Below are 22,126 nucleotides of genomic sequence, written 5' to 3'. Positions count from 1 at the left end.
TAATTTAGCAAAAGAGAAAATTCAAATCACAAATAATACTACTGATGAAAAAGAACGGCTTGACTGTTAACCACTTTCGTTTCCATGTAACTATGATACAATTTAATCAACATGCATTAATTAATAGCATGTTGTAGAAAAATAAATAAATAAATGATAAGCTGTGCTCAAGCGACGAACTTAGAAAGTCGTAAAAGAGCGACAAGTGGGAATGAGTTGTGAGTTGCCCAGCTCCCCGTCAGTGATCTAGCACACCATCAGCACCTGCGTTCAAAAGTTTTTGCCGCCGTCCCTGGTAAATCGAAGTATGTTTAAAAAGCGAAAATTAAATTTTTCCAACTCTAAACCCAGTCCCCATGTAAAGTAGTTTAGTTAATAAAAAAAAATTAGCAAAACGAGTTGTGCAGTGTCCCCACCACTTTTCAAAGCAAAGTTACGCCACTGCTTGGCGTACAGAAGAGACTTCTTTAAAAAACACAAAAACTTTTGACTGGTAGTGTATAGGTTACTTTATTTTTTCTCAAATTTCTAGCTTTTAATTGGCTTAGAAATCAGATAACTGTTGTTATCAATAATATAAATAATAATGATTTGTTAATGTATATACAGTATACTACAAACACTTTTTTTATTACATAAGAAGGTAGAATAGTTTCAATAGCTAATGTAATAAATGCTATGTCAATTAGCACAGCATTGTTCAAATACTTTATTTATTACCTGGAGATGACTTGAAAACACAAATAAACCATATATTGCCGCAATCGTATGTTTAATGTCTTTATGTTTCCAAATGTTTCAGTTTTTCGGTAAAAACAACTGTTTTCATGCAGCAATAGGTGGACACTTTTGTCCATTTCCTGGTTCGACTTTCTGCGTGAGAGCGCCCTCCGGCTTCATATGAATGAAACACACACTGAATCAGTGTTCATCTTGCCTTATTCTGGGTCCGAATAAAATATCAGATCATGTGCGGACTATCTTGTCTCTTTGAGTTTAAATCTATTTATTCACACCAGCTCTTGGAAACCTCTATGCAAACACACTTGTCCAAAAAAAAAACGGGTGATATTTTCGTGATATTAAGAGTGGGGGTGAATACGTCCCCAGCGTAATCTATGGCCCTGCTGTCATAGTACATTTTTTTAAGATATTTCTGTTTTAGCATGTTACTTTTACTCAGAGTGCTGACTGTAAAAAGGTGTCTTCCCTCTCATTAGAATATAATCAGACTAATTAAGTCAAGGTGTTTGAAGACAATGAATGCAGATCACAGCCCACAGTCTCACCCAAATTACACAGCAATTACAGCTCATTATCAGAAGGGATGCATTTCACGTTTCTGGTGAGCTGTCCTGCCGTTGAACTATGACAGATAATATCTCAAAGGTCACATCTGAATGGTGTTACAAAGTGTATTTAGAAAGCAGATTTGAATATTGAAATCATTAGGGTAATTACACACTTCTGAAGCTTCTACACAATGTTGTATATAGTAAAAAAAAAAATCTGATGTTGTTTTTTTAATGGTATTTTTTTTTTAACACAAAAATGGCTTCAAAAGTATTTGCTTAAAATGTCAAACCAAATGGCATCCACAAATATAATATAATAGACCTTTTCTTTTATAATTTCACAATCTAAAAATGCCCAAATATTTATCTTTATTTAGAACAATTTATCTGTTTTATAGATTCTGACCTTTTTGTTAAAATTAAAGTTCACCCAAAACTTAACTTAAGTTAAAACAACTTGATGGTGAATAGATAATGACAGAATTTTAGAAGTTTATTTGTATAGCGCTTTTTACAAAACAAATCGTTACAAAGCAACTTTACAGAAAATTATGTTTCTACAATATTTAGTAGTAGCTAGTAGTTTGTGCACATTTGACAGGATTTTAGAAAAAATAATAATAATAATACAAGACGTAGTCAGCTAGACGATGAACTATCAATATTATTAATTAAGTTATTATATGATTCAGTCACACATTTAGCAATAATTGTTAGTTCTGTTTGTTGATTCAGGGTTAGCATCATCTGAGGTCCTCTGAGGGTCAGCATCATCTCTTCTCAGGTTTTCTGGATCCAGACTGGAGCTTGTGTAAATCCTAGTTACCAAAACATAGCTGCTGATCCAACAAAGTAAAATTAGTTTAACCCAAGCTAATGAATAAAAATGCACCTTTGATCAGATGCAACTACACTCACAATTTAAAAGATACATTATTCGAATGCTTGGCGAAAGAGATGTGTTTTTAATCTAGATTTAAACAGAGAGAGTGTGTCTGAACCCCGAACATTATCAGGAAGGCTATTCCAGAGTTTGGGAGCCAAATGTGAGAAAGCTCTACCTCCTTTAGTTCACTTTGCTATCCTAGGAACGACCAAAAGTCCAGCATTTGTGACCTTAGGGAGCGTGATGGGTTGTAACGTGGTAGAAGGCTAGTTAGGTACGCTGGAGCTAAACCATTTAGGGCCTTATAGGTAAGTAATGATCATTTGTAACTGATACGGAACTTAATAGGTAGCCAGTGCAGAGACTGTAAAATTGGGGTAATATGATCATATTTTCTTGAACTCGTAAGGACTCTAGCTGCTGCATTTTGGACTACCTGTAGCTTGTTTATTGACGAACCAGGACAACCACCTATAAGTGCATTACAATAGTCCAGTCTAGAGGTCATGAATGCATGAACTAGCTTTTCTGCTTCAGAAACATATAACATGTTTCGTAGCTTGGCAATGTTTCTAAGATCGAAGAATGCAGTTTTTGTAACATTGGAAATATGATTTTCATTTATATATATTTTTGGCTTATGTGTTGAAGTACCTTTTGGGGCTGCTGAATACAAACTGGCTCTGGTGTCTCTGTATTTGCAGAGCAATATACACTGAGCATTTAGTTCTTAGAAAAGTTTAATTGGACATAGATGCAACCTGCTCAGCAAGTTACTACAACATTCCTGTCTGTTTAATACACACTGAACTGCTTCGTCCTAAAGTGAAAGCAAGAATAAAGATAAATCTCTTTTAAGACTGGAGAAAAATACCAACTTAGCACATGCATCAATATAATAAATCAACTAATAATTACTTAATAATTCTTAAAAAAGCACTGATATTGATTATTCAGCTACAGACCGGCACATTGTTAAACACGTGTGGGTCAGTAAGTTGATTGAAGTTGGTTTTTTTCAGTATTATATAAGAGAACAACAAAATAAAAATCACTGAACCATCATAAGTTCAGGTGGCTGCTGTGTCAGTACTTCAGTGTTCTTCACTGGAAACTGCAAATACGAGCCAAATAAAGAAAATGAAGAATACTACACTTTTTGAGTTAAGCTAAACTTCAGCTAAACATAAAAAGGAAGTTCACTGGTTGTAAAAATGCATCATCTATTTCACCTTATACTGTGGATCTGGGTGATTTGGTTACTTTAATAGGTATAAAACAACAAACGTGCCTTACTGTAAGTGTTGCCATGTCCTCTCAATATAAGCTTGAAGTTTATTCTTAATATGGCTGTAGTAGGGATGTGTTTTATGGAATTATTTCTATACAGTCACATATTTTGGGTCATATATATATATATATATATATATATATATATATATATATATATATATATATATATATATATATATATATATATTTATATATAGGACCGTTTCTAGCTTTTTTGGCACCCTAGGCGAGATTTCTACCAACCGCCCCCCCTCACCAAAGATTTGTATATATATATATATATATAAACTCTTGGTGGGGTGGGGGCTCTCACTGGCGAATATATATATATATATATATATATATATATATATATATTCCTTTGTTATAGAACATCTTGGTTTTTAAATAATGATTTTAAACTCAGAATAGTTAAAAAGAGGTCATGGAACATGACTTCATGAACCACGATGGACATAATAAACCAGTTTAGAGTTAAATTGATCTCTTTTTGTCATTTCTAATAAAATGTTTCTCTTTAGTAAAGTCTCTTTCTCCTAAAAATGACAATTAAAGTTACATGTTTTTCCTCAAATTTACACATTCTGTAGCTATATTTAAATTCCGATGAATGCGATATTCCAGTTTACGAAGTTGTGTATATGATATATCTATTGTAACATTCAAAGTCTTACAATCTTACAACATGCAACTTATCCACCAACACCTACGGTTACAGTATTAGTGCTCTGTATCTATAGCAACACTCTTTCTAATGACTACCTCACCTCCCACGGTGGTCTCACAGCAACTGTCACTAAGCAACCCTACCTCCCTCACTCCTACATGTGTGTGAGAGAGAGTGGGAGGGAGGAGTGGGAGGCATGGGGAAAAGGAACATGTGAGATGCAAGACGACAGTTTTATGAGCAGATGTTATAACAGCATTCAAAGAATAGAACAGCACTACAGGTTTGTCATTGCATGTAGGCAGCAGATGCCAGATTGGGCTAAATTAAACCTATTTATTATTATCATTACTATTATTAAAGTAAAACAGAAGTAAAGCTAGTTTTGCTATGTGGTTGCTCAAACCTGATATAACTGGCAGCTTTCATTCAGAGGAGCTTTATGGAATTTACTTTTATGAAATTGCAGGTTGACATCTAGAACTGCAAAACCAGTAGAAACCCAGTTAAAGCTACTTTGAAACTAGTCCATTTACTTATGTAAAGTAGCCAATGAATAAAATAATAGTGTGTATGTTTGAACAGTTGTAGCTACACATAGCTGTGAAGTATTTCAACGTCACTTTTCAGACCGTGGAAATGTGATGTCATCTAGCAATCAGGAAACAATTATAGCATTTCAAATGCTTGAATAAATATATTTAGTCTTGATAGTGAAACTAGAATTTGTTTTCATGTAGCTGTCATTTATTTCTATTCATGTTTCAAAACATGTATGACCTTCTTTCTTACATGGAACAAAAAAGGATATAATTTAATGAATATTTGGTTAAGGAATTAAATACATGAAAGTATTTTGTACTTAAATGCCTAATAAAGCATGCAGGATTATCAGCTAAAAAGTGCATGTGGCTCAAATTTAGTTGTAAAATGACAGTGGCCACCATTGCTCTCCACTCCAGTAGGTGGCAGAATTGTTCACCTGCTTATTTTTTACATTTCTATTTAGCAATGTAAAAGGTGTATTTCCATCACCTACTGAACTGGAGGGAAGTGTTGGATGGTGCAAAGAAAAACACTGATAGCCCTTACCATTTTTTTTAATTAAAATTGACTAAATACTATTGTTAGGAGTCATGCAGATCCGGAATAACATGAATAAATAATGAGAGAATTTTCATGTTTGAATTATTCCTTTAATTAACAAACACATTGCTTAAGGATAATGATCTGATCTGATTATTTATTCAGATGATTCTGATTATTATAAGTTTATTTCCTTATGTTGAACACAAAACAAGATATTTTGAAGAACCAAACAGTTGTCGATCCTACTGTGGAAGTCAGTGGGCACCATCAACTGTCTGATTAACAGTATTCTTCAAAATATCTTCTTTTATGTTAAACATAACAAAGAAGCTCATACAGGTTTTGAACAACATGAGGATGAGTAAATGATGCCAAACTTTTCCTTTTGGGGTGAACTATCCCTTTAAGCATCTGTTCTGTCTAAAAATATGAAGACGCAAATGTGATGATTCTTATTGTATAGTTGAGTGCAGTTGCGTTAGATCATTATGAATATGAGAAATGTTTGAGTTTGTGTTTACATTTCTTTGCAGCCTTATTCATTTTGCCAAATAGACTTTTCTGAGATTTCTTCTTAAACATGAGATTACTGGGGTGTTTTTCTCAAGAGAAAAAAAAAATCTTAGAAGCTGATGGTCTTGCTCAAAAGCAGTATCAGTATCTGCAATATCTCTCTTTCCTCCTTCAATCTTTTGTTCACTCCATACAAATACAGGAAACCACCCATATTAGGGGTGGAAAATAAAACAGACCAGAGAAATGGAGAAAGAGGGACAGTGCTTTTTATGACCGTCGTGGACAATTACCACAAATACTTGTGTGAAAAACTAGAAAAGTGATGATAAATACAAGCATTGCAGGAAATCCTGAAGCTGATTGGCCAGAAACTCCAGCCTCAGTGACATATCCGGTCACTCTTTCCAAGCTACTGACTTCAGTGAACTACACCAGCGCACTTTGTGTAATGTAAATAAATGGAGGGAGAGAGAATAGGAGGAGGGAGCGTTTAAGCACTGTCATGCCCATGTGACTATGTGGTGGTGACCTCCTGACAGTCAGTCATGACTGCAGAACGACTCTAAAGCCACAAAGTTCAGCGTTTGGTGAATTCCAGGAGGTTTCAGCGACTGCTTGCCAAATTTGGACTTGTAGGAAGCGAAACCTCCATTTCGCTCTCAGGGTGGATGTTCATGTGTATGGTTTTGTGCAACTATTTGGCTCTTTCTAGTAAATGTGGTAAGTGTAAAGTTAAAGTTTCCTTTCTTATTTAACCCTAGCATCTGCTATACTGTTTTTCTACATACAATAGACCACAACAGGAGGGTATCGTGCTTTTGTACAAACTGGCCGGTTCTGGACAGGTGTGTAATGGTTACCTGTTGTTACATGTGATAAACAGCAAAACAAGGGTTACCTGCATCCATGTAGTGTAAGTGTCTTTGTGTGGTCTCGAGAGAGTGAGAAATCATTGAACCAAAATGAGAATAAATTCGTAAGACGTCTGAATTGCAGTACATTCGCATTATAAGATAATATCTTGCCTTCAATAACCTCCTCTGACTTAGTCATACAGAACAGGAAGTTGCCTGCAGTGATTCAGAAGTACCCACACACTATCCTGTCAGAGAGCTGTGTCAGGAATATGAGTTCAGATCACATGTTGTTGTGTTTCCCATGGCAAACCTAAGGGTCAACGCCTCTGCATTGGGGTGACTGACCCTGTAAACTGACCTCCTGTGTCAATAGACTGTTTGTACTTATTCTATAATTTCTTATGCTGTGGTGTTTTCAAACTCACTACATAAAGCAACAATGTCATGATGGTGAGTTTTAGACTGGAAAACACCACTTGCATTTTCTTCAGAAAACATAGGAATCTATTTCAAGTTAGACTTTGGTATGAAGGCCTTTAAGTGAAGTAGCATAATTGTTGTCATTATGTGTGCTGTGTATGTTTGGCGGTGCATGCATCAATCAAACACTTGCTCTGAAGGTACCCTGCAGGATAAGTGAGTCACTAATGGTGGCGGAAGACTACAAGTCATTAAGGATGAGAGCTGTTGTGTGAGGAACAGAATATGAGGAGGTGTCAATAGTGTATAGCTGAGATGAAAACAGGTTGGATATGATGCCACAGATGTAACACACACCAAAACTTCTCATATGACAGGTACAGAGAAGTCAAAAACAGAAGTTGATTTCACCAGACATTCACTACTGGATTTCAGGTTTCTGATAGTACATACTGATGAATTTTTGAGTTTTAATAGATTGTTTAAATATAAACTATAATTTTTGATACAAGAATCCAAGCTCTTGTTAAGGCATTGGCTTTCGTAACTCTCTCTAATTACAAATCTTAAGTATAACCAGCATTGCTTTAATTGTCTTGGTGTGATAATTTTGGAAAAGCCCCAATTTTGGGAAAGCCCTGTTTAAAGCTTTCCTGAAAGTCAAAATGCTAAGTCAATGTCATGAATTCCTGAGTTGCTTGAGATTTTTATCTTATCCTCTCATTATGGGGGCGTTTTAGAATTATTATCTCTCTCTCTCTCTCACCCACCCCTTTCAGTGAGGAGGAAACCCAGAGTTCAGCTTCACGTCCCTTTTCAGACATTTCCAGCAGTAAATCTCCTTACGTGCACAGCTCTGACCGTTACAGGGACAACAGCTGTGGCCCCCCAGGCCCTCGGGTGCCTTTTGTGCCCGCTCCAAGCCCAGCCAGCCTCGCCTGGGCACAGCGTACACGCAACCAACCAGCTAGCCTGGCCCTACGCAAGCAAGAGGAAGAAGAGAACAAGAGGTGCAAAGCCCTATCAGACAGTTATGAACTCTCTACAGACCTACAAGACAAGAAGGTAAGGCATGCAGAAACAGAATCATTGTTTCATCATGATCACAGTCTATTAAAGAAAAAATAACTGATCAAGTTGTTGCTGTGAAGGTGGAGATGCTGGAGAAAAAATATGGAGGTTACTTCGTAAGTAGACGAGCAGCACGCACCATCCAGACAGCATTCCGTCAATATCGTATGAACAAGAACTTTGAGCGCCTGCGCAGCTCAGCTTCTGAGAGCCGCATGACACGGCGCATCATACTGTCTAACATGCGACTGCAGTACTCGTTTGATGACCGACATCCACAACCTCCCACCCCGACTCACTACAGTCACAGTCCAGGAATGGGTCCTCCACATTCTCCAACTTGCACCACAGAGCCAAGCTCCCCATCACGACCGGAATACACCCACCTAGAGGACTCCTTCTCAAAACAAGTCAGTACCCAGTTTGACTGTATTTGAACTGTGCCCAAAATTGGATGCTAATGTACAGGTTTTAAAGCTAGCTTAACCAGCGAGAACTTTTTGGTAAACTAGTTTCACCAGAAATACTGCTGGTCAAAGTTCTGTTTATCTGACCTGGTCTTTTCAGTGGGGGAGTGTCCATAACTTGCCCATATACCTTATGTGAACAGACAGTTTAAATTATTTTGTATTAAAGCAAGATTTCCATCAGCAGATAGATTCCAAAAAGGCCAAATAATGCTCTGTAAAATATTCTATCCTGTGGTTCATATGCTCTTGGAAAAACTGTGCAAAAATTGTACATTTAGAATTACAACAACTTGTCACTGGGACAGTCCTCTTAAAGAGACAACTTTATTTACCCTTAAAAGGTTACTCAAAGGTACTAATATTCACAAGTTTTGTGAAAAATCATACGCATTTTATAAGGTGGTAAATTCTTATGAATATGTACAAAAAGACCATCCCTAATCCCGCCCCTAAACCTACCCCTCACAGAAATCAATCAAAATCATAAAATATGTATGAATATGTATTAATTGCAATGATATCAGGTTGGTATATAATGTTTAAAGTTGTACCGGTTTCAGGGTACTCTCTCAGGGACACTGTTGAAACCCTAAAGATGAAATTTTTTTACAGTTTGCCTGACAGTGTCCATTTCTTTGTTCTTAAGGTGAAGTCCTTGGCCGACTCAATTGATGATGCCCTAACGTGTCGACCACGCAGAGATGATTCCCAGGAAGGTATAGGGGATGGAAGTGGTGTTGTTGATGACTTTGGTGAGTGCATATGGAGTAGCAACAGCCACGTATCCTTACGGAGAGGACTTGGAGACAGAGATCGAGGAGGTACAGGGGGCATGAGTATGCATGAAGACAGCACAGCCACCTCTTACAGTGATGTCACGCTTTACATGGATGACGGCCTACCTTCTTCACCACTCTCTCTAGACCGGGCCCCTAGCAGCACAGACACTGAGTTCTGGGGGGGTGTTGGAAGTGGGGTAAGTGGTAGGGAAGATAGCCGTGACACAGAAGGAGGAGGAAGCAGCAATAGCCGCCGAAGTACGCCTTGCACAGAGTGCCGTGATTACCGTTTACGGGGAGGGCACTTACCATTACTTACTATTGAACCACCTAGTGACAGTTCAGTGGACATGAGTGACCGCTCAGACCGAGGCTCCCTTAGCAGACAGCTAGTCTACGAGCAGGACTCAGCAGCAGGATCACCTCAAGGGACGCTAAAGCATAACCCTAATGCTCGTTCGACATCCTCGACAGCTGCACAAGGTCAAACACGTCCAGCTGGCCAATCGATGCCGTCACACATCCCACACCACATGGCTCACCATCATCACCATCACCACCACCACCATCACCAGTACCCCGACACCCCTTCATCCTCCTCCTCTCCTCAACAGCCCCCAACCACACCGCTCTCATCCTCCTCTTCAGCACCACTGCCCCCTGGTGGTTTGGAGCAGCAATGCTGCTCGGATGGTGATAATGACTCACTGAACTCCACCACAAACTCTAATGAGACCATTAATTGCAGCTCAGGCTCCTCTTCAAGGGATAGTCTGCGGGAGCCCTTGCCCCCATTAGGGAAACAGACCTACCAGAGAGAAAGTCGGCACAGCTGGGACTCTCCTCCCTTTAACAATGACGTAGTACAGAGAAGACAATATCGCATCGGACTCAACCTCTTCAACAAGTAAGTTAGAATGAAACAACACATCTTTTATACAACACTCCCAACTTTTACCATTACTGTAAACTTATAAATCAAATTAAGGAAAAACTGAATGCATCTGTTTGAAACATGATTAAACTATCCTGATGTTTTTGAACTGCAGGAAACCAGAAAAGGGTATTCAGTACCTAATTGAGAAGGGCTTTGTGTCAGACACACCAGTGGGCATTGCTCGCTTTATCCTGGAGAGAAAAGGCCTGAGTCGGCAGATGATTGGAGAGTTCCTTGGAAATAGACAGAAACAGTTCAACAAAGATGTATTGGAGTGAGTCCACATAATACATCCTCTAAAATAAAGAAAATGACAAAAGTTTAAATAAGTATTTTCTAAAAAAAAAAAGGCTTTGAAAATCTTTTTTTTTTTTGAACAGCAGCTACCTAGTTTCTGAATCCTCAGTTAACTCATTCTGAATAGATATGTAGGCATGATGCATTGAATATAAATTATACAATATAATGCACATCATTTAGCTTGCAGTGTAACAGAGTATGGGTCTTTAACCTTTTCCAGGCCAAGGACCATAATAATGCACTTTTGTTCCATGCAGGTTTTAATTTTGGGGTTAAACAATAATTGGCGGATCCATTTGGGGTTAGGTGGCCAAAATACCCTTGGAGAAAAAATGAGAATGAAGTAACATAATATACTGTACAATACTACATAAAAAAATGCACAGAAAATGTTGGCGCCGATAGCCAGCGATCACAGCACTGTTTTGCCACGGGCGTCCCAAGTTCGAATCCGATTTATGGGCCTTTCCCAATCCTGCCCCCTCTCTCTTCATTTTCATTCTAGTCATGTTTGATCTGTTCCTATCGCAATAAAAAAAATGCACAGAAAATAAAGACATGTTTTGCTTTTTCTTGATCCCCAAACAATTGGATGCATGTTTGGTATAATCATGTATAGATCTAATGTTTTCTACCACTTTTGTTTTTCTCAGTTGTGTTGTGGATGAGATGGACTTTTCTGGAATGGATCTCGATGATGCTCTGAGGAAATTTCAAGCTCAAATAAAAGTCCAAGGAGAGGCTCAAAAAGTGGAAAGACTTATTGAGGCTTTCAGGTATGTGAATGTGCTTATACACAATTAGTGCACAAGTAAAACTCTTACAATGCTTAACAGATTTACTAACATTTTGTGCCAGCACAAACCATCTTTTGGCATTAAAATAGTTCTGTCAGGATTAGAATTAGCACTGAAAAGGCATGGACACAGATATTTTTGCTCCTAACTTTATTGAATATGCATTTGTAGGCAATTCCCTTTTAGGCACAAAACGTATGGGAGGAGAGTATTAAAAATGATCACACAAAAATTATTTACTATCACGTGTGCTCATCAAATTAATGGTATTTATGCCATTATTTAGTGTCCAAAAATGAGGTCTTAAGCTATTTTTGGGCTTGAAATGGCTGCATTGGTTGTTGCTAGGAGGAGGCACCACAGAGAACAGAGTGCGTGGTAGAAGGGAGAAAATATTTTCCCACACATATTCATTTATTTGGAATGCCAGAAAAAGAAGTGATCAGAATCTGAACATATCCCCACGTTGATATGTGCTGTGCTTGGTAGATTGCGTTTGTCATTATGGAAAGAGGTGTTGCGTCTGTGTTCTTTAATTTGCACATTGTCAGTAAATCACATTCAGAAATTTCCACACCCATCTGCGCTGTTTTGGAATTGTGCTCTCGTGCTAATTTGCCCTGTTTAATAAATCTGGCCCTTAGTACTTCACATTCATTAAATTACATGAGAGGCTATGGTTTACAATTATTTCAACAGAATTAAAGGGCCTTGTTCAAAGAAAATTGCTACTGATGAGTTGCACAGATATCAGCTATTTTACATTGCCATCACACATGGCTCATTACATCAGATTTCAGATCTGGAACATTGGGTTTATAAACATGTTTTATCTATCCCTCAGTATTTGCACTCAAACACTATTTCTCTCTGTGCATCTTGCAGTCAGAGGTACTGTGTTTGTAATCCAGCACTGGTAAGACAGTTCCAGAACCCGGACACCATCTTCATCCTAGCTTTTGCCATCATCCTCCTCAACACGGACATGTACAGCCCCAATATCAAAGCAGAGAGGAAGATGAAGCTGGACGACTTCATCAAAAACTTAAGAGGTGGTGTTCAAATCTCTCTCTCCAGCTTCACACACTGGCACTTACAGAAGTGGGCAACCACAAACACACTCAAATGTTGCACATAATTGTCAGGGATTTTGCAATTACACTAAAAAATCTCTTCTTGTGTACATGTCATTTTTTCCTCTCTTCTCAGGGGTGGATAATGGTCAGGACATCCCACGTGATTTACTGGTTGGAATCTACCAGCGCATTCAGAAATGGGAACTGAGAACCAATGATGACCATGTTTCTCAGGTCCAGGCGGTGGAGAGAGTAATAGTGGGCAAGAAACCAGTGAGTTCTACTGAGGCGCTTTTGAATTTCTTAAACTTTTTGAATTTGAATCTTTGGAAATACTGAATCTTTGAGACGTGATTTGTTCCTTTGACGTGTTCTGTCAGTGTGAAATCATAGTTTTCGAACTGCTAGTTCCTAAGTAAATGTAAATATCTGCTCTGTTTGTAGGTTCTGTCCCTGCCCCACCGCAGACTAGTGTGCTGCTGTCAGCTCTATGAAGTCCCAGACCCCAACCGTCCTCAAAGGTCTGGAGTTCACCAGAGAGAGGTCTTCCTCTTCAACGATCTGATTGTGGTAATCTCAATAACACGTATCAATTATCCATGCATACAAACTGAATCGGTCCTAAGTATTTTAAGCAGCATCTCTTCAGTATGCATGTGTATTGTAAAGTTGATACTCTTTAAAATCCTCAGTTGGTACTTTCTTTGTTATTTAATTGCAAGGTTACAAAGATCTTCCAGAAGAAGAAAACCTCAGTAACGTACAGTTTCAGACAGTCCTTCCCTCTGGTGGAGATGCAGGTTCACATGTTCCAGAACTCCTGTAAGTTGGTTCATTTTAGTTTTTCTTTTTTGGGGGTTATGTTATATGGGATTAAGTCTCTTATGCTCAGCAAGACTGCATTTATTTGCTCAAAAATATAGAAAAGTGCAGTTAAATAGAAATAATGTGAAATATTAACATTTAATCTAATACATTTTATCTGAGAATATATTTTAAACTATAATTTATTCCTGTGATCAAAGCTGAATTTTCAGCATCATTACTCCAGTCATAAGTGTCACATGATCCTTCAGAAATCATTTTTAATATGATGATTTGCTGCTCAAGAAACATTTCTTACTATTATCACAGTTAAAAAAACTTTTAAAGGGGTTATATGATGCAATTTCAATATTTCCATTCTCTATGGAGTATTGAAAGATTACTAGATTACTTAGTAAGATTACTTACAACAGAACAGCAACGCATTTTATGGACGACCGTTTCATGAACCTAGGAGAGGAGGTCATTCTGACTTCTGGCACTTCTGTATTAGCTACTGTAAGTATGTTTTGTTGTTAGATTAAGTTTTTGCTATTGAATGTTCAAATGCAGGGTTTTGTGCTCACGATTATGGAAAGGAGCGTTATATTTCCAATGAGTGCTTGCGGTGTTCGGCCAATCACAATGCACTGGGTCAGTTGACCAATCAAAATGTGTTTGTCGGAAGGAGGGACCTTTTAGAAAACGACTCGTTTGAGAGAGGCAGGGAATAGAGGACCTACAATAATGTACAGTATTTTAAAATATTAAAGTATTTTATGTTTTTTTTTTTACATTAAAGCATGTCAACATATTTTGTTAAACCAAATACACAAAATAATGATCTTTAAAAAAGCATCATATGACCCCTTTAATCAATTTAATGCTACCTATCAAGACTTTTGAACAGTAGTGCGTTTTAAAAAGACATGTAAATTTCTTTAGTGAATATAAATTGTATTAGTTTTATGCCGCTCTAAAACATAATTTAAACCTATTAATATAGTTCCAAAAAAATAGTCATTAATAAAAAATGTTTTATACGAAATTGGAATGTGACATTGTTATTTAGGAACCTAGGAACAAAATGTGTTTCTCTCTCTCCCCTAGACTATCCTCATGGTGTCAGACTAACATCAGCTATCCCGGGCGGTGAGCGTAAAGTTCTGATTGTGTTCATGGCCCCTAGTCAACAGGACCGCACACGCTTTGTCAGTGATCTGAGGGAGAGCATTGCTGAGGTCCAGGAAATGGAGAAATACAGAGTGGAGTGTGAGTACAGCGCCCCCTACCCCTCTCATAAACTACACTTTATTCTGACGCCCTCTATGGGTGGTTTACTACAACATTAACATTACAGATTTACAGAGACCCTATCTGGTCAACCCCTTGACTCATAGAAAACACACAGTAAACAAGATAAAAATGGCACATCGTAAAATGGCTTTTAGGATGTGCACAGACAAACTGCTTGATGCCTGTTTAGGACTAGGTCTGATGTTTGTTTTTTTGTCCACCTGCAGCTGAGCTGGAGAAGCAGAAAGGAGTAATGCGGCCCAGCCTGCTCACCAACAGCATTATGGCTGGAGGAGTGGGTGGGGTCAAGAATGAAGTGGTGAATGGCACTATGGGAAGGCCTAGTCTGGATGACAACTATTCACCAGGAGAGGGCCTCAAACGTACTGCTCTCAGCTCCTCACTGAGGGACCTGTCTGAATCAGGTGAGACACTTTGCTGTGATTGGCAACCAATTTATTTATGATCATTTAATACCATTCTAAAAAAGTGAAAGTGAAAAATACCATTCTACATTGGGGGCAAATTTAAAATGTAAAAAAAGAAATGGTATAATTGGCAAAATGTAAAAATGTATATTGGGGGGTTAGATTTTTTTTTTTTTTTTACGGACATTTAGGGACACCAAGAAGAAAGTGAGATTTCTATTAAAACTGAGTGCCATTACACTCACTCACTCACCCACACACATACACACACAATGCAGTTGTGACTGACATCTGCTCACTGGGTAACAGGGAAACGTGGTCGCAGAAACAGCGTTGGTTCCCTTGACAGTACAATGGAAGTAAGTCTGAGTGAAGCAGAGGTCTGTATCTTTAGCTTTAGTCCCCAAACCCGAACCACCCGCATGTCTGCCTGGAATCCCACACAAAACACGGCGCCATCTTGCATGTGTCCTTACCACAGACACAGAGACGTGTGTGTGCATCTTGTGTGACCATGTGTGGTCTGTGGAATGTTAATGTACGTGTGTCTGAGATGATGAATCAATAACATCAGTCACTGAGACTGCATGAGAAGATCTGAAGTCATTCAGGACATGTTGAATATCTTGACTGGAATATCATTGACCCAGAATTAAAGCATGACATTGATATATGTCAAAATATGTCTGTCTGTGTTCTCTTATGATTTTGTTGTGCATTTTATTGTTTTGGAGGTGGTTTGTGCATTTTTGTTTGGTATGTGCATTGTGCCGTGCTATGCATGGACTAGTGACTGTGTGATATCAGTTCTGTTGATTTTTATATCGAGGCATACTTTATATTAGATGTCCCTCATAAATCTAAGCCAATATAAATTCAAAATAGACCTTTTTAATGCAAAGACATAGTTTTATTGTACATGATTCATCAGTGCACTATGGGGCAATCATAAAATGATGATGTACATGAATGAAACAGCATTGACTAAAGATAACTTCTATAATAGTGTGGCCCAGCAGTTAATGACAGTAGATTGGGTGCCACTTCCTGGTTCAGCAGAAAATCAATAATGGGGTAATAGATGCTGAAAAAAAGTAAAGTAAAAAATATATGCATATTTTGCATTTTTATTTTAGAATCATTATTTACACAATCGGTGCATTCAATATTGCAGTTATATTTGCTTATTTATCTGTATTTTTAATTGATTTTTTTGTGTATTATTTAATCTTTAATAATTTATCCATTTTATAGTTGGATTATTAATTTCTTAATTGCTTTATGATTTTTCAAATGATTGTTTTTATATTTGAGGCCCCACATGAAACCATTTTCCAGTAAACACACGACCACCTTTTTTTTTTCAGTCTTATTTGAATATTCAGTTTTACTTGTCTGATTACAGAAGTAGAACGGGTTAAAATGCTGTTTCATTTTGACTTTAATGGCAACTACACAGATGAATAATTTCCTGTTAGCACATTACACAAAATAGAAATTAAATCCCACTTAAACTTACAAATTTAAATGAACACTGGCATTATTACCATTCGGGACACGTAATAGATAACTGGGTGCATGTGTTTGTGTTATTATGTTCTGATTTCATGATGCTGACAGAATGTCATTTCATTACCCTAATCAACTCACCCCTGTTTTTCCTCCCCACCCACTGAAACAACCATTCTCTCTGTATCCTTTTACTATGTTTTTCTTCTTTCTCATTTATTGCCTACATTTCCTTCCTGCTCCTCTTTGCAAACCCTCACTTTTCTCCCGAACGCTCATTTTTGGCTTTGCCATCCTGCTCTCTTTCCTCCTCTCCCCCAACTCTCTTTGTCTTAGGGTTCCATCATTAGCAGTCCACGGCCTCACCAGCGTTACCCAGTAGCCACTGTGCTCCCGGGATGCTATGGAACAGAAGACTTCCGGCCTCACCGCCCCATCCTGAGCCCCGGAGTGGGGGTGGGGGGTGGGCCGGGGCAGCAACACACACCTGCGGTGACTGGCGCTGGACCAGTCTCCAGCAGCACCGAGAGAGGAACGACTGGAATGGGGACTGGGAGCAACAACACCGGATCTTTCCTGGGCTCCCTGTTTGGGGGCAAGCGATCCAAAACGCCGGGTCCTATTATCCCCCCGGGGCCACCCTACCCCGCCCCTGTGGCCCCACCGACTACAGGAGGGCCGCCGCCTCTGTCCCCGTCCTCGCTGTGCCCGGGAGAGGCTGGGGGACCTTCCAAGATCCAGGCCCTGCACGCCCAGTACTGCCACACTACCAGCAACAGTGTCAGTGGGCAGCCTCCGCCCCCATACTACCACCAACATCGCTTCCATACTCAGACCGTACCCTCGTCTGGGCAGCAGGGCCTCCATACTCTTCAGCGGGTCACCTTGCCTCGACGGCCACACCCCAACCCTTCCGCACACTCCCCATACCAGCCGATCTCCCAGCATACTTTGCAGGGTCGATACGGGAGCATGGGCAACATGGGCCTCCCTCCCCCCCTTTCTCCTCACTCCCCACTCTCCCCTCACCCGCAGTTTGCGCTCTTCCACACGCAGCCCACACACTTGGCCAGAGGGGGCGCCATCAGCAAGCCGCCTCTCACGCTGTCGCACTCCCAGCCGCACCCGCACGCACACTCCCATCCCGCCCACGTGCACACGCCGCACCCGGGCTCCCACCCCGCGCACCAACCTCACTTCGTCTTCGCCAGCCCTCCTCCTCCGCCCTTCCCTGCTCCCACTCAGCCGCCTCCAGTCTCCGCGTCCGGCACGGTCCACCACGTGCCGCCGGCCGCCCAGTATCTGCCCCAGTATCCTCCGTTGTCCTCCATCCCCCCTCCCCCACCGCACTCCCCTTTACCCCCCCCTTCCTCCCCCCTTACCCCTCTTACGCCTCTCTCCCCTCTCCCCCCCCAGCACCAAGGCCCCCCTTCACAGGCCGGAGGCCCGCAAGGGCCCTCGTCGGCTCAGACTGGAGCCGTACCTGGGGGGACGGGCACGGTCGAACGCGCCAAATCCAAACCTACCAACCGGATCAGCACGGTAGTGTGAGCCGGGGGAAGTCGCGAGGCTGGGGGTCGCTGAAGGGTCCTTTGGTGGTTGGAGGGGGGACCGCCGCGAGGCTGGAGGCAGGTGGTGGCAGGGCCAAAGGCGATAACAACGCCAGTGGGAAAAAGAAACGCAGCCTGCTAAGACTCTGCTACTTTCACCTGCGCTTCCCACAAGTCTAAACGAAGGAGCTTACAGAGAAAAAAAGAGCACAAACAGCACACATACATCATACTGTAGGTGGAGGCTCTCAGCTAGATCAGTGCTGTGGGATACGTACTCGACAACAATAATGAAAAACATTTAGGACACTTTGCTTTCAAATCTGTTGTTGTAGATGTAATTGATTTGACGGTCAAGCCAAACCCCTTCTTAGCTACTTCTCCTTAAATCCCATATTCAGACAAGAAATAACCGATTACAGACATGTGGAGATGCACACATCGACTTGAACTTTAAACTGTCCACAGGGTTGCTTCAGTTGCGTGTAGCCATAAAGTTAGAGTAAAATGGTTGTTGGAGAAATGGTTTTCTTCACCTGGGAACTAGTTTAGGAAATGTGAAGACCAGAGACCATACAAATAATGCTGTGCTGGATATGAAGATCAAAGCACAGTATAATGATTTCATACATTCCACTAATCATTAGTCTAAAGCATTTGCAAGATGCAATAATCTTTCCACTAAATTGATGTCCAGCTTGTACTTGCTAAATAATTTAAAGGCTCTATTGCTCTTTTTGTACACATCTATAACAGTGATATGTTTGAGTGTTAATAGAGATATACCTATAAAGCATATATCTTACACCGGGTATGATTGTATGAAGTATGTCAGTATCGGCCTGACCTTTTCCACTCCTAAGTCTAGTCAGCTGTAAAAAGCTTTGTACTGTATGTTGATGTGCTGTTTGTAATCATCCTAGAAACACTGTCCATCAGAATTATTAACCTATGTATATAAAATTATATGAAATTTTAACACAAAATTATATATCAGTAATGTTATATGACACTTTATCTATGAACTTGTTCATATCTACCATTGCACCAATAACCAGTGTTTAAGAGAAAGAATATCTAAGTTCAAATTGATCCATAATTATGCCAATTTTGCTGAAAAATTATTTATTAATGTCAATTTTATGTTAAGTCAAAAGCATTGTGCCAAAACTCTAAACATTCTCTTATGTTACTGTTTATTTAACCACTGGATGATGACCATTATTTATCATCCATGTCTAAATTCTTAGCATATTTCTAGTAAGACGTTAAGGCCCAGAATGTGAAAACAAAAGGCGCTTTATAAACAAACAAGTTTTCTGACCTATATTAAATTAATATATCTCTATTAAACAAAAATATTTTCCAGGTAAAGTATTTTTACCTATGAGGGCTAGTGGCACAGTATGAAGGAAACATTCCATGAAAGATTGTTACCTCTCTGTTTGTCATCAATCTTCACATCTAAAATGCTTGTATTATGCAGTTTCCATTGGGTCCTTGCATTAATACTGCGATCATACTTTACAAAGTGTTTTTGATTATATTTTACGCTGTTATATGAATGTTTGCTATGAATTTCAATTTTAATGAATATAACTATTCGTCTTTTATGGTTTAAAAACTACAGATGTTATAAATTTGACAAAATACCAGAACTATTTGTAAATAGGAAAAGTTTTCTCATGCTTTGACTTTCAACAGTAAAGTGTCAAGGATGTTTTTTTTTTTTTTTTTTATCAATGATTTTTATGGACAAACATGCTTGTCTTTAAAAGTGTCCTCGAATGTTAGAGACATTGTTATGGGAATTATTTCATTTTTATTTTAAACAGAAGTTGTGTACCAGTCATAAAGTTTTTGATTCAGCTTTTTTGGTTTGGGCTACCAGATGGCCTGTTTTGATCTGATAAAAACATAATGCCGTACTTCCTATTTAATTTCCTCTGTATGAATAATTGAGGAGAAGAGGAGCAAATATAATTGAATTATCACATTAATACAAAGCGAAATATGAGAATATGAGAAATCAAGGTAATTTAGCCTCAAGTAAGGCCTTAGTGTAAGTACTGCTTGAAGTTATTGTTTGTGTGGATGCATAATGTGATCTCAAGTGCAGTTATATATTTCTGGACTGGGCTTAATGCAGATGCTCAGTATTATTTGTCTTGATGTGATGCTCAGTTATTGTGTGTAAGATATTTATGCCATTTTGCTACCCTTTCAAAATGCACTCTCTTTATAAGTGCTGCTGAACGTGCTTATTACATATGATCAGCACACCACAATACCAAGCACAGTACAAGAGGAAATGGGTCTCCAGTTACATATGGTTATATATATATCAAGATACCAATGTGAGATGAGAGAGAAGATTGGAAATCCATAACCCATTAATTGCATTTACTTTATTTGATTAATAGCCATAATCTTTCATTAACTGTCTGTCTTCCTGCTGTGAATTTTATTGCATGAGTATGTCTGTATTTACTGAGCTCTGTAACAAACTGTATATAGACTGTCTCAGTATGATTTAATATTGACAGTGGAATAGGAAGTGTCAAAGGTGTGTGTGTGTGTGTGTGTGTGTGTGTGTGTGTGTGTGTGTGTGTGTGTGTGTGTGTGTGTGTGTGTGTGCATGGGGGTATGTTTGTGTGAATGTGTATGGGGAGTTGGCATTCATTGTAGATGATTATGGCATATTTATAAGACAGTTTTATCTGTAAACTTGTAGGCTACAAGTGTGTATGTCAAAGCAGATGAAGTGTAATTTTGAAAAAAGGTATATGAAGTCATCTTATTTGTGTACAGATAATATATGAAATTAAGCAAATTCGGAGAGATGTGAATATTTATTGCCTAATATTATGAATAAAAATATATAAAATGTTCTGACACAACTCATTGTCCTGTGTATCTCATAAATAAACATAATAGTTGACCCAAAAATGAAAATTATTTACTCTTATTCAAATTATGTTGTTCCATACCTATGACTTTCTTCTGTGGAACACAAAACACGGACAGCCTCAGTCACTATTCACTTTTATTGTATATTTTTTCATATGAAATGTTGTTTACATTAGATGTTACTGTAGATATCTATTTATCGCACACACACACACACAGAGGGGTTGTTATAGTAATGAACTTATCTTTAATACGCATCTGAACGATTGTGATGGCGTGCTCACTGACATGCTTGCGCACGAATCACGGTTACGTACACGCACATAAGAATTGAATATGATCTACTGCATAATAATAATAATAAAGCAATTGAATAGGCTAATTAAAGGATTAAAAGTGATTTAAGGGAATAGGTAAATAAGAATGCTAAAATACATTTAGGTTTGTAGTTAGGCTATATATGAAGTAGTAATCAATTTACACTCTCTGAAAATAATATTTTATTTTAAGATGTGCACATTCGCTAATATTCGTTTGTCTAATAGTACAAAACGTAAACGTCTCTTGTCTCGTTCATTTATGATTTACATAAATCATGATCGCATATTTTCAATTCAAAACGAATAAATGTCATTAAATGTTGAGTAGTTTGCATCACTAGATAGTCTATATTACTGTCCGTCGAAATTAGATTAATATGACAGCTTTGAATATAAATATGTATTTTATATTAATCAGTTAAAAGGAAGCAATGATTAAAAGTTTTTGTTATAATGTACTTTGAGGAAAAAAATTATATATATAATAGTAATAATAGTATATATATATATATATATATATATATATATATATATATATATATATATATATATATATATATATATATATAGTTTGTGTAATAGCATGCATGCCTATTTCCAGAATTAATTCAGATGATTATGTGCTGAGATATCAAGAAAATTCCACCCAACCCCCCTCCCTCGAAACTGAACTGAGTAATGATGTCAGCAATGACAATCCCTTCAATTAATTGTTCTGCCACTAGTCGTCGCTACCCATTTTGATTTTCGCATACATCGCTTGACCTCTCCTGCGCAAATTTTACTCACTGGAACTACTTCGCCAAGAAAGAGGTGAAATATCGTTCCGCGTCACGTCCGCTCGCCTACCTGCATC

General features: G+C 38.6%; 1 protein-coding gene across 8 annotated transcripts in view; it reads left to right on the top strand.

The window, feature by feature from the left end:
- Positions 1 to 20,938, top strand: part of iqsec2b (IQ motif and Sec7 domain ArfGEF 2b) — a 69,531-nt gene extending 48,593 nt beyond the window's left edge. For 3 of the 8 annotated variants that reach the window (XM_026269852.1, XM_026269851.1, XM_026269850.1), the window contains 13 exons: positions 7,803 to 8,088; positions 8,175 to 8,504; positions 9,211 to 10,250; positions 10,393 to 10,554; positions 11,234 to 11,356; positions 12,263 to 12,429; positions 12,587 to 12,726; positions 12,898 to 13,023; positions 13,176 to 13,275; positions 14,368 to 14,529; positions 14,781 to 14,978; positions 15,291 to 15,361; positions 16,841 to 20,938. In XM_026269852.1, the coding sequence (XP_026125637.1) occupies positions 7,803 to 8,088; positions 8,175 to 8,504; positions 9,211 to 10,250; positions 10,393 to 10,554; positions 11,234 to 11,356; positions 12,263 to 12,429; positions 12,587 to 12,726; positions 12,898 to 13,023; positions 13,176 to 13,275; positions 14,368 to 14,529; positions 14,781 to 14,978; positions 15,291 to 15,361; positions 16,841 to 18,220 (4,285 nt within the window). In that variant the 3' untranslated portion in view covers positions 18,221 to 20,938. Of the gene's footprint in view, positions 1 to 5,462; positions 6,467 to 7,802; positions 8,089 to 8,174; positions 8,505 to 9,210; positions 10,251 to 10,392; positions 10,555 to 11,233; positions 11,357 to 12,262; positions 12,430 to 12,586; positions 12,727 to 12,897; positions 13,024 to 13,175; positions 13,276 to 14,367; positions 14,530 to 14,780; positions 14,979 to 15,290; positions 15,362 to 16,826 lie in introns of those variants that run through there. The other 5 variants (XM_026269856.1, XM_026269854.1, XM_026269855.1 and 2 more) reach the window with 5 other exon arrangements.
- Positions 20,939 to 22,126: the final 1,188 nt, after the last annotated feature.

Source organism: Carassius auratus, chromosome 8 (genome assembly GCF_003368295.1).
Source record: "Carassius auratus strain Wakin chromosome 8, ASM336829v1, whole genome shotgun sequence".
NCBI classification, from domain to species: domain Eukaryota; kingdom Metazoa; phylum Chordata; class Actinopteri; order Cypriniformes; family Cyprinidae; genus Carassius; species Carassius auratus.
This window is presented reverse-complemented; position numbering and strand designations above follow the sequence as displayed.